Source organism: Sturnira hondurensis, unplaced genomic scaffold (assembly GCF_014824575.4).
Source record: "Sturnira hondurensis isolate 20B ecotype Veracruz unplaced genomic scaffold, ASM1482457v3 Scaffold0016663, whole genome shotgun sequence".
NCBI lineage: Eukaryota > Metazoa > Chordata > Mammalia > Chiroptera > Phyllostomidae > Sturnira > Sturnira hondurensis.
This window is the reverse complement of record NW_028089294.1, coordinates 6230824-6247255: the sequence shown is the minus strand read 5'-3', so window position 1 is coordinate 6247255 and position 16432 is coordinate 6230824. Positions and strand designations below refer to the sequence as shown.

Below are 16432 nucleotides of genomic sequence, written 5' to 3'. Positions count from 1 at the left end.
AGGAAATATCCCCAATGCCAGCCTGCTCTAGCCGCCCTGTCTCACCTACAACGGGAGAAAAACCTGAACTCAGGAAATTCATAGCCTAGAGGCACAGGCCCAGTGGGACACAGATCTAACCACAGGACCATGGGACGTGTCCCTGCCCCATACCCAGCCACCACATTCCGAAAGGCCTGTTTACTGTAGCTCCTAGTAACCACTACCTCATGGCCGCTATCAGGAAAACAAATATAAGGCATACTGAATGGCAAAAAGCATGATTTAAAGAGATAGATCAAGTAACAAAACCAGAACCAGCTATGGCAGGGATGCTGGAAGGATCAGACTAGGAATTGCAAACAACTACAATTAATGTGCTAGGGGCGCTGAACAATAAAGGAGGTAGCACGTAAAAACAGAAGGGCAATGTAAGCAGTGAGACCGGAACTCTGGAAGAGAATCAAAAGGGAATACTGGAGAGCAAAGCCACTGTGGCAGACAGGAAGGATGCCACTGGTGAGCCCGTTAACGAGGGGGGCATAGCCAGGGGAAGAACCTTTGAATCTGACGATACGGCAACAGAAACTTCCTAAACGAAAAGAGAAAAAAGACTAGGAAAAAAGAAACAGAATATCTAGGAACTGTGGCACAACTACAAAAGGTAGGCCCTGTCTGTTAAGGGAATACTGGAAGGAGAAGAGAGAGAGGAAGGAACAGAAGAGAAATTCGGAGAAAAAACGACCGAGAATGCCCTTGAATTAATGTCAGACACCAAAGCACAAATCCAGGAATAATATCAAGTAGGATAAATGAAAAAAAAAAAGAATAAAAAAACCATGCCTAGGCATATCATATGTGAACTGCAAAAAATCAAAGATGACAAAAAAAAAAAAATCTTAAAAGAAGCCAGAAGGAAGTTTCCTGTAGACGAGTAAAGATAAAAATTACACCTGACTTCTCCGAAACCGTGCAAGCAAGGGAGTGAAGTGAAATATCTAAAACTATCTAGAGAAAAAGGACTCCACCAATATAGAATTTTGTGCCCTGTGAAATTATCTTTCAAAAGTGAAGGAGAAAGAAAACCTTCTCAGATAAAAACTGAGGAAATATGTTGCCCGTAGACCTGATTTGCCAAAAATGTTAAAATGTTAAGTGAACAAAGGCATCCGATAGAAAACAAGAGCTAAAATGCAGACATTAATTCAACTCTATCAATAATCACATTAAATCTCATTGGTCTAAATACAATTAAAAGAGATTGTCAGAATAGATAAAAAATAAGACGCAACTCTATGTTGTCTACAAGAAATGTACTTGAATTATAAGACATTCATAGATTAAAATTAAAGGTATGGAGAAAGATATACCATGCTAACACTAACTTTAAAACCCCCCGGAGTAGCTATAGTCACTTCAGACAGAGAAGGCTTCAGAGCAAGGAATGTTATCAGGGTAACAAAGGGCATTACATAATGATAAAGGGGCCAATTCTCATTAAACCCTTAATGTGTATGCACTGAAAAAGAGTATCAGACTATAGACAGGAAAAAAAAGGACTGCCAGGAAAATATGAAACTATCACTATGATTGGGGACTTCCATGCCCCTCCTATCAGAAATGAACAGATCCAGAAGGCAGAAAATCAGTGAAGACATAGCTGAAGGCAACAGCACCATTCATCAATTGGATATAATTGATTACTGTATTTATTAACTACTCATCCAACGACAGCAGAATAACATGCTTCTCCACGTCACATGGAACATTTACCAAGACAGACCATATTCTGAGCCATAACACACACCCTAACAGATCTGAAAGGACGGAAATCATACAATGTCTGTTTTCAGATTACAGTGGAATTAAATTAGAAATCAATAACAGAAAGATGGTCGGAAAGTCCCCAAATACTAGGAAATTACATAACACACGGCTAAATAACCCATGGGTCAAGGAGGAAAACTCAAGAGAAATTTTAAAATATTTTGAACTGATTGAAAACGGAAATACAACGTATTAGCAGGAGACAGCAAAAGCATCCTTGAAAGACATAATCTGCTAAAACTCGGACAAGAAGTAGACAATGTGAACGTCCCATATCTAAGAAACGTAGTCAGTAATTAATAACTTTCCAGAAGAGAGAGCATTGGGTACAGATGGGTTCACTGGTAAATTCTACCAAATATTTAAGAAAGAAATCATACCGATGATCTACACTATCTTCTAGAAGGTGAAAGCAGAGAGATCACTTCCTAATTTTTCAAAAGACCATCATTACAAGAAACCAATCAACCTTACAAGAAATGACAACTATAGACCAATATCTCTCATTAATTTACAGGTAAAAACCCTCAATGAAGTGTTAGCAAATTGAATCCAACAATGTATAAAAGGAAATAGACATCAGGACCAAATGGAATTTGTCCCAGTTACTCGAGGCTAGTTCAACATTTGAAAATCAATTAATTTAATCCATTCTATTAACAGGCTAAAGATGAAAAATCAAATGATCCTAGCAATAGATGCAGAATAAAAAGCATTAGATAAAACCCATGCATGATAAAATCTCTCAGCAACCAAGAAATAGAGGGGTATTTCCTCAACTTGAAAAAGAATATCTATGAAAACTGCCCTGGCTGGTGTAGCTCAGTGGATTGAGCACGGGCCTGCGAACCAGAGGATCTCGGTTTGATTCCCAATCAGGGCACATGCCTGGGTTGCAGGACAGTTCCCGGCAGGGGACACACGATACATTGTGTGTCCTCAGCAGAGGCAACCATACATTGATATTTCTCTCCCTCTCTACTTCCCTTCCCCTCTAAAAAGATAAATAAATAAAAAATATTTTAAAAAAAGAATATCTATGAAAACCTACAACTAACATTCATACTTAGTGCTGATAAAGAACTGTTTATCCACAACATACAAAGAACGCTTAAAAGTCACTAATAAGAAAATGAACAACCCAATTTAAAAAATGGGCAAAAGACCTGAGCAAAAACCTCACCAAAGGAAATACACAGATGCCATACAAGCACATGAGATGCCGTTCAACACCACATGTCACTAGGAAACTGCAAACTAAAACAGCAAGCTCCCACTATGCACTATTAGCATGGCCCCACTCCAACACACTGACACCAAAATGCAGGCAACAACAGCAGCAGGAACTCTCCCTCAGTGCTGGTGGGAATGCCAAACAGTACACCTGTAGGACACTGTTCTGTGTGGCGTGGGTCCAGCTCCCACTCAGAGATGCATAGGACCCATGCCCATGGATAGGTTCTCCTGTGGAGAATCAGGCCTGCAATGTGCCTAGGCCACTTTAAATCTTGCTTTTGCTAAAACTCCCTCACCCTGAATTGAGACAGAAAGTGCTTACTGTAACTTCCTAAAATCCATGCTAAAACTCATCAGTGTGGAGTGTAACCGGTTCAACCACTGTTCCCTTTGCATTTGCTAATACCCTTCTGTGATGTGATTAGTGGCATCATCTCCTTTGTTTTCTGTAAAAGGCAACCACCTAAAGCAAACCTGGGCATAGTAAATGAGGACCATCACGTAATGTGCCGAGAAACCCAATAAATGCAGGTCATGGCAAGGGCCTCGGCTTTTGCTCCCCTTGAGAGAGAAGTCATGCCATCCCTTTCCTCCACAGGACTTGGTAGTTTGGGTGAATGTCTCTCCCCCATCTACAATGGGGTGGACCCCACGAGCCAAGATCTATATCATGCACCTACTTTGGAAGACAGTTTGGCAGTTTCATATAAAACTAAACATACTTTTAGCATACGATCCAGCAATCACACTCTGGGCATTTATCTAAATGAATGAAAAACTTATTTCCACGCAAAAACCTGCACATGGGTGTTTACAGCAGTTTTATTCCTAATTGCCAAAATGTTTGAGCAACCTAGAGGTCCTTCAGTAGACGCTGAGTCAACTGTGGTCCATTCACACAATGGAATGCATTGTTCAGCACTAAAAATACGTCAGCTACTAAGCCATGAAAAGACAAGGGCATCTTAAATGCCTATTACTAAGTAAAAGAAACCAATATACTCTCCATATTCTCTGGTTCCAATTGCACGACACTCTGGAAAAGTAAAACTCCACAGACAGTGAAAAGATCAGTGGTTCCTGGGGGTTAGGGGGAAGGCAGGGATGAACAGACCCAGCACAGAGGGTTTTCAGGGCAGGGAAACCACTCCATGCGTGTGACACTACAGTGGTGGATTCCCGGCATTCACTACGCATGTGCCCAAATGCATGAAATGTACACCACCAGGACTGAATCTGAATGTGAACTGAGTGCTGATGAAGACTCAGTGGAGGCTAACCCATGATAACAAATGTACCACTCCGGTGGGGGAAGCCGCTGGTGGGGAAGGCTGTATGCTGTGGGGCTGGGGCAGTTCAAGGAGAAATTTCTCTGCCTTCCCTTCAGTGCTGCTGTGAATCTAAAACTGTCCTGAAACTTCATCTAGTAAACACACACACACACACACCCTCCTTCTGCACTAAAACCAGGCAGGATGGCTAGACCTTCCTCGGGCCTTGCATGGCCTGGTCACTGGCCTGGAGGGAGGGAGAGCTCAGACACCACTTCCTGGCCTCCCACCCAGCCTTGGAGACTTCAGCTGAAGATGCCTATAGAGCCACAGTGGAGGTGTGGGCTGGCTGTGCTGGTGGAAAGGGGCTTTCTCAGAAAATATAAACAAATAAGAAAGCTCTACTCAAACTTGGCCATGGTGCCGACTTGATCGACTGAGTGTTACTAATGATGCCTGAAAACCCAGGCCTCCCGTGCACTCCAGGCCACGGCACTGTGCTCTGAACTCTTTGCCCTAGTGGCCTCAGCAACAGCGACCCCTGACCCTCAGTTCACTCTACCTGCACCTGCCCCCCTCCCCCGCCCCTCCCCAAAGTCCGCTTCATTAGGCAACAGAAAGGATGATGGGAATCGAGATAATTTCTTACCAGGGGCAGCTTGTGCACATAATTTAGCCACTGGTGCCCTCTGGTGTTGAAAATCTGGACCCATTCTAACAATTACCTTGGGTTGGCAGGTTAGCAAATAAATGGTCTTTAAGGACTTCGGTTTTTTAGTTTTAAAATATCTGTTATTTTCTTGGGTGACCTGTGTAGTTGTCTTAACAGGTAAAAAAAGGTTCCAATGACATGAGGCTGACTCTGAAAGTGCTTTTAAAATTCTGGAAACAAGAGGAGAAAGCTGGCTAAAGATGGGGAACTTGGATAATTCAGGCAGCCACAACGGGGCTCCTGGAGGCAGGAGGGTGCCAGCAGGAGGCAGTAAAACCAAACAGATGCGCCAGGTGGAACCCAGGGGAACCTGAGGCTCCTTGGGCCCAGTAATGAGGGGCCAAGAACCCACCCAAATTCCCACCCTCCTCGCCCCATTGAGACTGCTGTCCTGCTACTCCTAGGCTGCCCTCGGGGCTTCCATTTGAAGGCTGCCTCTTATTGTTCATTTTCAGCTGCATTTGTAGAGATGAACTGTGCTGGGAAGAAGCAGCGGCCTTGCTGGGGCTCTTTGGAAGGGAGAATCAGCACTCTGCCACCACCCAGTTTTGCATCGCACATGTGTTGGCTTCTCCTGGGCGCTGGGTGGCGCTGCATCAGCAGTGCTGTCCTCAGGGCAGAGTGGGCTCAGGCACACTGGCTGTGTCTACACCCTTTTCACAGCTGAGATTAGAGCTGGGATGGCAGTGAGGGGGGTCAGACTGCCGGGAATTCTTCCAGAGCAAGCAGACAGCTTTCTGAGAACAATGACAAGGCTGTGCCTGGGGAGAGGCGGGCCCATGAGACCCCCAGAAGTTTAAGTTGGAGTGCTCTGGCCCTGCAGGGCAGGTCAGGGCAATGGTGTGATTTCACAACAGGTTACAGTCAGCCCTGCCATTCCTGAAAACTGCGAACAGTTGTGACCAGGAAATTGTGTAACTGCGTGAGGGAGTTTGACAGAGTGACTGAGGGTAGAGGCCTATGCAGAGGACAAGAAACGGAGGGTCACGCTGCGCACCAATTGTCACCGCATAGGGAACTGCGAGTCCTGATCACACTGAAGGTGTCATCCAAAGCTTCCCAGAGGCTGGGACTGGCCAACTGCCTGCTTCCCAGAATTCCTCAGGTGAAAACACTCCATGCCTGATGGGGGTCCCTAAATGTTGATTTTCTTCCTTTCCAACATAGCAGCAGAACCAGGCTTAGATGCCGGCAGAAAGGGGCCCTGCTCTGGCCCAGGCTGGCCTCTTCTGGCCACGACCCTCTCTACAGGTGAGGTGACTGCAGGGGCAAGAAGACTAGAGGATGAGAAAGAATCAAAAGAGAAGTAAACCCACGGGACTTGGGGACAAAGAAAGTACTCCGGATGACGCGGCACGGGTGGGTACATGTCATCATACATTTGCCAAAACACGCTGAATGTCTAGCAAGAGTGAGTCCCAATGCAAACCGTGGACACTGCGAGATTACAATGTGTCCGTGTAGGTTTGGTTGTAATAAATGCACTGCTCTGGTGGGGATGTTGATGGCGGGGAAGTTCAGTGCATGTGGGGGCAGGGGGTATAAGCACACCCTCTGCACTTTCCGCTGTGAACCTAAAACTGTTCTGAACAACATGGTTTATTGAGAGAGAAGGGGGGAGGACAGGAGAAAGGGTCGCAGGAGTAGGAAAGCAGCAAGGGGCCATGGCCAAGCCAGGATAACAGAGGAGCTAGGGGCCAGCATTCTGAATGCCTTTGCCCCTGGTTTTGGTGTGGCCTGACTCCCTCGTGCTCCCTGGGGCTCCAGCACACAGGTACCGTTGCTGCAGGCGGCCTCACTCTCCCATCCTTTACTGGAGCAGGTGCGAGCGTATTTCCTGCCAAAACAGCACAGAACACACGACTCTGGGCCCAGCTTCTCCCAGGGTCATCCAGGGACCCAAGGCCAACAGCGACGGCCAGGTGTCTGGGTTGCTTTCTTAAAATACCAATATTTATGAGATAATGGTATCTTCATCGGAATTCCCTAGATAGATCAATAATGAATATATTTACTAAAAGCCAGACATGGCCTCATCGGAGTCCCTTCCAAAGCAGGCTCTGCACTTCCCAGCAGCTCTACTCAACACGCCAAAGCACTCCTCTGCGGAAAACATTCAAGGTTCCTGCTCTTTTCTTTTCTTTTCTTCCACATTTGATTTTCTTACTCATTGTTGTAATGTCATTTAATGTCAAAAAGGATTCTGGCAGGCTCTGTTCCTCCCAGGACTGGGGGCCAGAATACCAGGAAGGGACATGTGAATGTCTGGGAACCCGACACAGGACGCCAGACATGTCAACAGTCAGCGCTTCCTCCTGTCCTGGTCGGGCCATCCTCAGTCCCCACCACGGCCATTTCCAGCCTTCCCCACCCTCCTCGTGCCTTCCACACCCCTACGTCTCACCGCAACTTCAAAAGGAATCGGTTTCAGAAAATATGGAAACTCTCATTGCATTGCCCTCGGCAGAGTCAGAGCTTCGATGACCACTTTGAGCCGCTCTTCCTCCTGGACTCCTACCCTGGACAGGACCCAGCAAATGTATCTACGCCCAGGCTGCCTCTTGAGGCTTTGCCTCCATCTTTCCCTACACCCACCTCTCCCAGGTCCCTCTGCTGTATCAATGGTCTCTTCTCCCTCCTGGTGCACTAATCTCTCTTTTTCCACTGTCTTTTTCCTAATATATGACATCCTGAAAATGCTACACCCTCTATCCTCCATTCAGCCTCTGCATTTGGGCCTCCACTCCACTGTCCCACCAAGATAGCTCCTGTTGAGGTCCCTGGAGACTGATGGTTAAATACAACCCCTGTTTCACTTCTTGTCTTTTTTGGATTAGTTTTTTTATTTAATTCTTGTTTAAGTACAGTTTTCCATCCCCCACTCCCATCCCAGCCCCCCCCCCGTGCTCCCCACCTCATCTTAAATAACCGCTTGGAAGCACTTGGCACCAACCTATTGCTTCCTTCTTTATTTTTTTAACACTCTACCCTTTTGGCTTCCACGGTGCCATTTCTCCACACTTTCCCACTTGCCTCTCAGGTCCTTCCCCTGTTGTTTCGAAGGCTCATCCTCGGATGCTGGTGACCCCCCACCCCAAGGTGCTAGCTTCTCTCTTCATACTCCGGGGACTTCCCCTGAGGACGACACCTACCCTGCGGCTTTCACTACTTAGACAATGACAAATGCCAACTCAAAATGCTCGGTCTAACCTCTCCTCTGAATTTCTATGACAACGTCCAGAAGTTGGAGAGCCCTACGTAAATATTTCTCATGGGCACATCAGGCCTACACATCCCCAGCCCAACTCCACTACATCTGCCTCCAGCCCTGTGGCCTCTCCTGTCCTGCTATCCGAGCAAATGGTGTCACTGTCCTCCCAGGGGGACCTGGTCACCACGTGCAATTAATTACTCTTTAGCATCATGTAAGTTACCCATTACCTGCCTCTTTATTCCCACTGAAGATATTGCCTTATTTCCAATCCTGACAATTTCCCATTGGGATCCTGTCAATGACCAATTTGTTCATGACCTCGGTTTTCCTTCTTATACTTTACCTCTTTTTCTAATGTTTTCACAATGGGAATTTACTAACAATATATTAAGTACAAATAATAAAACACTGTTTTAAATAACAACCATGCAATATTCCTGCCTCAGAGTTCACGGTTGTCCAGCTCTGTGAGTGGACGGACCAGCTTATGGAACTGGACACTCTGTTTCGGTCCCCAGAGTATGTCCCCACCTTCCCATACTGTGTGCTATTACCCATGTCACTCAGCATCATCATTTGTGCAGAAGATAATGCACGGGCAGGTCAGCAGGGAACGGAGCAAGGAGCCCGACTCAAAGTTCAAGCCCTACTTGTGCTAACGAGCTATGTGACATGAACAAGTTACTCAGTCTCCAAGTCTCAGTTCCCTCGTTGGGGACACAGGGATCAATAAAATGTCTTATGTGACAGCATTCTAGCAAGGCTCCTTCCAAGAGTGACTCTGAACCATGGAATGTGACAGAAAAATATTGATCACTTATTTCAGTGCCTAACTTGAAAAACATTTTTCCATTCTGCTCCAATCTATTTTTTCCTTAAAAACTTCTGTGCTTTTATAGACTCCTTTTGTCTCCCCAGCTTGTTAATGCTCCTAAGAGGGGCAGCCATGCCTTCCTCTTCAAGTTCCCTTGGTGGAGTTCCCCTGGCTGGTGTCCGCACAGAGATTGTTTAACAAAAACGCAAAGTAACTAACAAGGGTTCAACAAGAGCTTGTGTTCACTCATCCCGCCAAACCTGGGGCCTGCTTTTGAGGTTATGAGAACAGACAAAGATTTTTAAGAAGAGGAGACAACAGGTGCATACAGACTCGGAGTGTGAGGGGTGAGGCGGGGCATGGAGCTCCTTACCTTTGCACTGCAGACCCTGCCGCAAGAGGCCCCAGAGCAGCGACCCACAGTGGTCACAGAATGTGGGGACCTTGTAGTTGTGGATACTGAACTTGTGAGGCATGTTGACGCTGAACCGCTGGGAGCCCACCTGCAGGATGGCAAAACACAGGGTCATGGGCAAGTTCCTGTGCACCCTGGAGCACTTATCATGGGGCCTTCTACAGATTTTCTTTGCAGAAGGCACAGTCATTGTGGGTGGTGGGCCCTGACTTGGCTCTGAAAGCTGCCCTGAGAAATGAGGAGAGAAAGCCTCCCTCCTGCCCCAGGGCCTTTGCTCCGGATGCCCTCATCCCATGTTCTGCTGCCCGTTGCACTCTGCGGCCCCGTCCAGGACTCCCAGCCTCTACCTCGCAGGGCTCACAACACTCGATGTGCACCTCACACTCGGCCATTAATGAGCTGTCACCACGTGCTTTCAATGCTGCTTTTTGCATAGAAGCCACACCTAGGCAGTCTTTTGTGGACACGAAATTTTGTAAACACCCTGAAAACCCAGCCTGGCTGTGGAACCTACAGGGCACCAATCAGGACAAACGGTAATGGCAGCAAAGACTGCTAATACAGAGCGGTGACCACTAAGGGTGCTATGGTGTGGGTGCTGACCACAGGACAGGCCACACCAGCTCGGTGAAACCTCACCTCCACCCTCCAGGGTGGGCAGCACTGTTAGCCTGAGTTTACAGATGAGGAAATTCAGATGGAAGGAAATTAAGAAACACACCAGAAGCTGGTGAGGGGCCGAGCCAGGCCCTTTAACCACTGTGCTGCCATTTACTGATCACATAAAAGGGTGAGGAGAAGGTGCAGGGGGAGGGGAGGGGGTGAGGAACGGGAGTGAAGGTGTCCGATCTGTGGGCCTGGTTCTGCTACGAGCCACCTGTGAGATCTCAAGCCAGTTTTCTGATTTCTTAGGGCTTCAAAGTCCCCATCTGGCAAATGCTGATGGTACCACCATCCCACCCACGTCACAGGGTTGCGGGGTCGAGGAGACGCCAAGGGCTGAAGAAGCGGGAAACCCTGAGTGTTCCACAGAAGCAAGTGGTCACCAGCAGGGTCTGCCTTTCTGCATCTTCTCACCCCTCCATGAGCTACTCTCCACCTACAAACCTACGCCTCTAGTGAAGCAGCCACAGGAGACGGGTCCCTCTCAACACAGGCAGGGCACCATCACCTGAGACCCCGATGGGCCGGGGAGAAAGTTGCTCTTGCTACTAGGAACCAAGGAGTGAAAAGCAGGGAGCAAAGAAGCCGCCCTTGGCTCCCTGCTGACTGGTGAGTGAAAGGCCCCCGTGGTGGACTAAGAAGGGAGACGACAGCTGGACACAGACACAGACATGGACATTCTCGTGGACGTGGACTTGAACACAAAGGCATGCTGCATGCACACACACACTCAGGGTCACTCACTCCATAATGCTCACTAATGCTGAGTTCCCTATGACACAGCAACCAGGAGCGGTCAGTCCTTCCACTGGACCAGAATTTTACTGGCCCCAGCCTGAGATGCACGGGTCACCAATTAGGGTCTCACCCCCGTTCAAGAGTCCCAGAATTACTAAAACAATAGGGATTACCCCTCCTCAGCTTCATTGCTGAGGGGTACCTATTTGTGCATATAGTCGTGTCAACTCTACGTCCGCCCGCTCACCGCAAGGATGTTGGAGATCACTGTGCCCACTCTATTCCGGCGGAGGCTGATGATGTGGCAGACCTATACTGAGGACAGACTCGTGGTGTCGCAGGAGTGGCCTCATAGGATATGGATGACAGACAAGGGGGAAGTGGTGGGGAAGAGTCCCAGGTGACCAGGAGGGTCAGTGTGGGGCGGGGCAGCTGTGTGGCCCTAGTCGTGAGCACTAAGGACAATATGCTGTGAGAGGCGGTGAGAGGAGAATGGAGCGCACGGCACAGGATCAGAGCAACTGCAGGACAGACACACGGTTCCTACTGAGCGCAGCTCAGAAACAGGGGTGAGTGAGACCAGCAAAGAGAACACAGAGGAAGGAAAGGGCAGCAAGAGAGGATTGAAAGATTGAAAAAAAGGAAGGAAGGAAGGAAGGAAGGAAGGGAGGAAGGGAGGGAGGAAGGGAGGGGACACAGAAAGCACTTCTTGGTCGCCACACCTGGAGAGTGTGGGGGGGGAGGGTGAGTCATAAGTGCTCTCACGCATGCACGCACACATGCACACGTGCATACACACACAAACGACAGGGCAAGTGCTCAGACAACATGATGCACGAATTCCAAGGGGCCTGTCAGCAGAGCACCTTTAACTGGAAGACATTAGACACGTGGCATTTAGAGTGACATGTGTTTGGGGTCTGTATGTACAGATGTATGAAGCGTGTGCGCACGTGCAGGACACCATAGGTAGTGACACAAAGGGGTCAACCAGAGGTTGGTCCCTGGCAGTGCTACACCCGGCATAGAGCGCATCCATCACCCTGATGGCCCAGGGACGCACCAGCACCCATAGAGACTGGCGTCTGGGAGCACCAGGAGGAGCTAAGAAACTCAAAGGCCCCTCCTCCATCCCTGGCAATTTATCTCCCTTGGGACCCGGGCCAAGTCTCGGAACATTGCTCACTGGCTACTTCTTTTCACTGCCCGATGTGTCAGGAAAGAGTGTCAGAACCAGGTCCCAGATCACTGGGTTCTATGCAGTTCAAACCCTCTACCCTGCGTATTGTGCACTCCTGTGGGACTCTATCCCTGGAAGGAGGTGGGACAGAGCTTTAGGAACCTGCAGAGGTTCACAGCTGATGGAACCTGTGAGATTCCTCTGTTTCGTGGGACGTGGCACGGGAGCTGGCACACAGGAAGTGCTCCCTAAGTGCTCAGTGGGAGGATGTCCAGAGGAAGGAATAACGCCGGACAGCAAGCAAGCCATCTCTTTCCTTCATTTTTCTGCAGAAGCAACGAGGGTAACAACACACTCTGGGTCATGATCCTGGACCAGGAGTTAGGAGACTCAGGCGGTGATGGCCTGTGCTGTCACCCACGACGGTAGGAACCCTGCAAGTAGCTTTGGTGCTCTGGGCTGTCTGCTCCTCAGGGACATGGAAGGCACCATCTAAGCTTTGCCTCTTGCTAGTTTTCCAGAGATGGTTCAAAGGCAAAAGCAGATAAAAGATGGGAAATGATTTGGATGCCAAGATGTCAATTGGTTGAAGTGTTTTTAAGAAGCTGGTAGGTCTCTGGAAGCCACTTCTATTGGAAGCCAAATTATAAATCCCCCTGGTTAGAAGCCCAGCCCGAGAAGTTCCCCCGAACTCCACTTCTAATGACCTATGATTATGCTGTCTTTATTTATTTCACCGAGAATTAAAACATGGCTTTGAAACCAAGTATTGTGAGTATAGATAACACCTATACTGACACTCACACTCTTCTCCCAAAAGGTCAGTTAGGAGAAACCTCGCTTTGCTGTTGAATTTTCTTGCTTTTTTACCCATGGCAACTTCCCTAAGAGTCAATCTGACACTAGTTTGTAAGATTACGAGACAACATAGTGCCATGGTCAAGGGCTTAGACCCTGGAACAGACTACCTGGGCCTGAATGTGGCTCTTTCATGTATTAGCTGTGTGATTTAGGGCAAGTTAACTTGACCTCTCTTTGCCTCTGTTCTCTATTATAAAATGATAATAACATCAATTGAATTGAGCTTGTTAAGGGATTAAATAATTTACGATAAGGCGCTTACATCAGGGCATGGTAAGTACCCAATGAATGTCAGCTGCTGTTATTCCTATGGTTTTTTTCCACTTCCTAAGTGTTTCTTGAGTTTGCCAATTCCACTCCATTCCCCCATAACCTCATAAAGATAAAGTTTCTGCTTGCGTGTTGTGTCTCTCCCCCTGTTTATGAGCGGTGTGGAGCCTTTGACACGCCGGTTAACCACTTCCCTGTTCCAGTGAGATGACAGCATGAAAGAATTCACCTTTTCCCCTGTGGGCTCTCGCCCTTGGCAGAGCATCCACAGACGTGAAGCCGACTTTGAGCCACGCTCATTCTGTAGGTTGTGCCCCACCCCGGAAGGCTGCAGACAACTCCCTTCACTTTTGATCAACACCAGGAAGAAAGCGATGGAACCTCAGAGATAAGGTTTTTCTTAGGGACCACAGAGGAGGCCGGGGAGGGCAGGATGGCAGGGAAGAGAGCCCAGAATGTCAATGGTATAAATATTTACCTCGTCAGGAGTTTCCTGTTTCTTCAATCCAGCACACTTCGTAATTATGAGCTCATGGCATCGCTTGTGGACCACGCAAGTGCAAACTGCAAACAGCAAAACATGGAAAGGCTGAGCAACAAGTGGGGGAAGGAAGGCTCCACCCCAAGACTGAACCAGGCTTCCGTGAAGGGACCAGGACAGCCGTGCCCCTTCTGTCACAGGTAATGAGAGCCCTTTATGCCCTCATTTCAAAGCCGTTTGCCATCAGAGCCATTATGGTGTCCCACCAGCTCTGGAGAAGAATGACCCATTTATACCCTTAGGGCATCATCAGTTTTCTCTTATTCCAGGAGTCCATATCAATTTTCTTGCTCCTGTATGCCAAGGTCAGGGAACAGTTTCCCTTCCTCGAAGCACTGTCTATCAGAGGTGTTGCAGCCCTCTTGGGCTCTGCTCAAGGCCCTGTCAGGGCTGGCTGGCATGGTGGGGAGGGTCGCAGCGGAGAATGCATGTTTCGTGGCAAAGAAGTTCTTAAGCTTTTGACCTAGTTGTGTCCTTACAGGCCAAACTTAAAAATTTCCATTTAATTTATTAACTCCACAAGAAGTAGCCTGTAGCTCAGTCTTCAACATCATGGGCAGTGTGGGCAGTAAGTCACTGAAGAGTCCAGTAACTTTTTGCACCCCCAGCAATGTCCAGAAGAATCTACCCAAGCCCACAGGGGTGAGGCCCAAGTTAACCTGTGGCTCAGGGAGGAGATGGAATGATCTCCCAGGTCGAATCACAGAGAAGACCCCGCATGACCGCATCACACACCCACCCTCCAATCTTGGACAACTTAACCTTGCCTTTGTCGTCAATTAGCTGCAAACGAACAAACTTGAATAACTTCGAGTGAGGTTGAAATGTTTAAGAGCTAATGACTCCAGAGTAAAGACAAAAAAGAGACTTGGCAAGGACTGTCGGAGACAGTAAATAAAACAAGCAGTGAAGGTGCTTCTCCAGGGACCCAGAGAGTAAGGGCGCTGACAGAACCCCTGAGGCAGGCGTAGTGCGCAGGGGCACCTTCCTGGAGCCTCAGATTGACGCATGTGTCTCAGCAGGAAAGATGGGCGTGCTACCTATACACAGCTAGGCCCCTGGGACAGCTGGGGACAGGTGGTTCCTCAAGGTTGTCCCACATGTGTGGGTGGGAGTCACAGCCAGGCAGTGACAAAGAAAACAGGGTTCTGCTCCTCAGAGAGCAAGTGTGAGCATGGGAACTGCAGGAACTTAAGTGTCCTCAAGCCTGGCACACACCTCCTGCGAGCACTGTAGCATCAGTGATCTAGGTGGCCCCCTGGGTCCCTGGGATTCAGTTCATATTGTACCTCTTACCTTGACACTGGTATCCCTGCTTTCCTATGACACCCCTGAAAAGAAGAATACAGCCCTTTTAGAAATTTTAGTAGGTCAAAACCACATGAAGCCGCCCCATTCTGGTCACCGCCCATGAAGCCCTGAGTACACTGGGGTCTCCTGAGGAGCCCAACTGTGCTCCCACGTGCAGGCCGCTCTAAATCAGCTGCTTCAGAAGGGCAGCCCCCAGTGCTCGGAAGGAAGTGCAAGGTCTGGTCGGTGCCCTGGCTGGGTTTGGTTTGTAGACAGTCATTCCAGCGGAGCCAGTATTGCTCTGGAAAGCCAGGAACCCTGCCTGCTCTCGGCAGGCCTCCGGGAGTCGAACGTGCCCCTCCTTGTGGGTGCTCAGGGCGGGGGCTGCAGCTGGCAGGCACTTTCCCTGGCACTCCAGGAGCCAGCAAGAATTATAGGTTAGTCTGTGGCCAGGACTGGGAGTTCGATGCACCATTTGGGTGAAGGCCAACATTAAAGATTCCTTCCATGGCCAGAATAGAGTCTCCTGGGGCCAGTTTAGGGTCAGCAGAGACACAGTCCAATCAGCCTGGCCTGAGCCCTGCCCTCAGTGCACCAACCACAAGTGGTGTGGGCGCTCCCGCAAACTCCAGCCCAGTGAAAGGAGCCGGAAGTCATTTGGGCTACACCTTAGCCGACTAGGCAGTGTTCGCCGTGGGCTCACAGGAGACCTGACTCTATAAAACTCAGCTGTCAGAGCCTATTCCCTCCAAACATGCAATTCATGAACAAAATACAGAAAATGGAGGTCAGAGGACTGAGTTGGTCCCGAGACAGACCTGTCTGTGGGTGGGAGTCGGGTGCTGTTTCTGCTTCAGTTGGGCTGAGTTTGCTTTGAGTTGTGTCACCTCAGATCTTCGTGTCAATCTCAGTGACTGGTTCTGGGACATCCCCAGGATAGGATGAGCCACTCCTGGACACCCTGGGAAGCCAGGGGGTTCTCGAGAGTGCAATTCAAACACACCCCAGCTGCGTTCATGCTGCAATTGGGCTTCATTCACTCTTGCCTGCTGGATTCAATTGCAAGGGCAAACTCCAGTCAGCTTCAAAGAGCTCGGACAGGTTGCCAGAAAAGCTGGTGGGATGTCAGGAAAAGCATGAGCTTTGAGTTGTGCTCACTGGGGTAGAAATCTGACACTTCCCAGCTGGAGGACTGCAGGCTCCATACTGCTGTTAGTGGAATGGGCTTCATAATATATAGCTCACGGGACCCCGGGTAGGTTGAATTAAACATTTCCAGTGACTGAGAGAGAATCTGGCTTGTGGCGGGTATTCATTAAAAGTCTCCTTCCAGTCCCCAAGATCAGAGTTTCCTATTTTTCTCCACCTCCCAAATAGGCCTACTATTTACCTGTCTCAGTCTACCAAAATCCTAGTCACCA

At 48.6% G+C, this 16432-nt stretch overlaps 1 protein-coding gene across 2 annotated transcripts in view; it reads right to left on the bottom strand.

Annotated features, from left to right (window-relative positions):
- Nucleotides 1-16432, bottom strand: part of PRKCE (protein kinase C epsilon) — a 477122-nt gene that overhangs the window by 154275 nt on the left and 306415 nt on the right. For both annotated transcript variants that reach the window (XM_037066522.1, XM_037066523.1), the window contains exons 4-6: nt 15018-15052; nt 13659-13744; nt 9427-9556 (exon numbers count right to left, since the gene is read on the bottom strand). In XM_037066522.1, coding sequence (XP_036922417.1) covers nt 9427-9556; nt 13659-13744; nt 15018-15052 — 251 coding nt within the window. The remainder of the gene's footprint in view (nt 1-9426; nt 9557-13658; nt 13745-15017; nt 15053-16432) is intronic.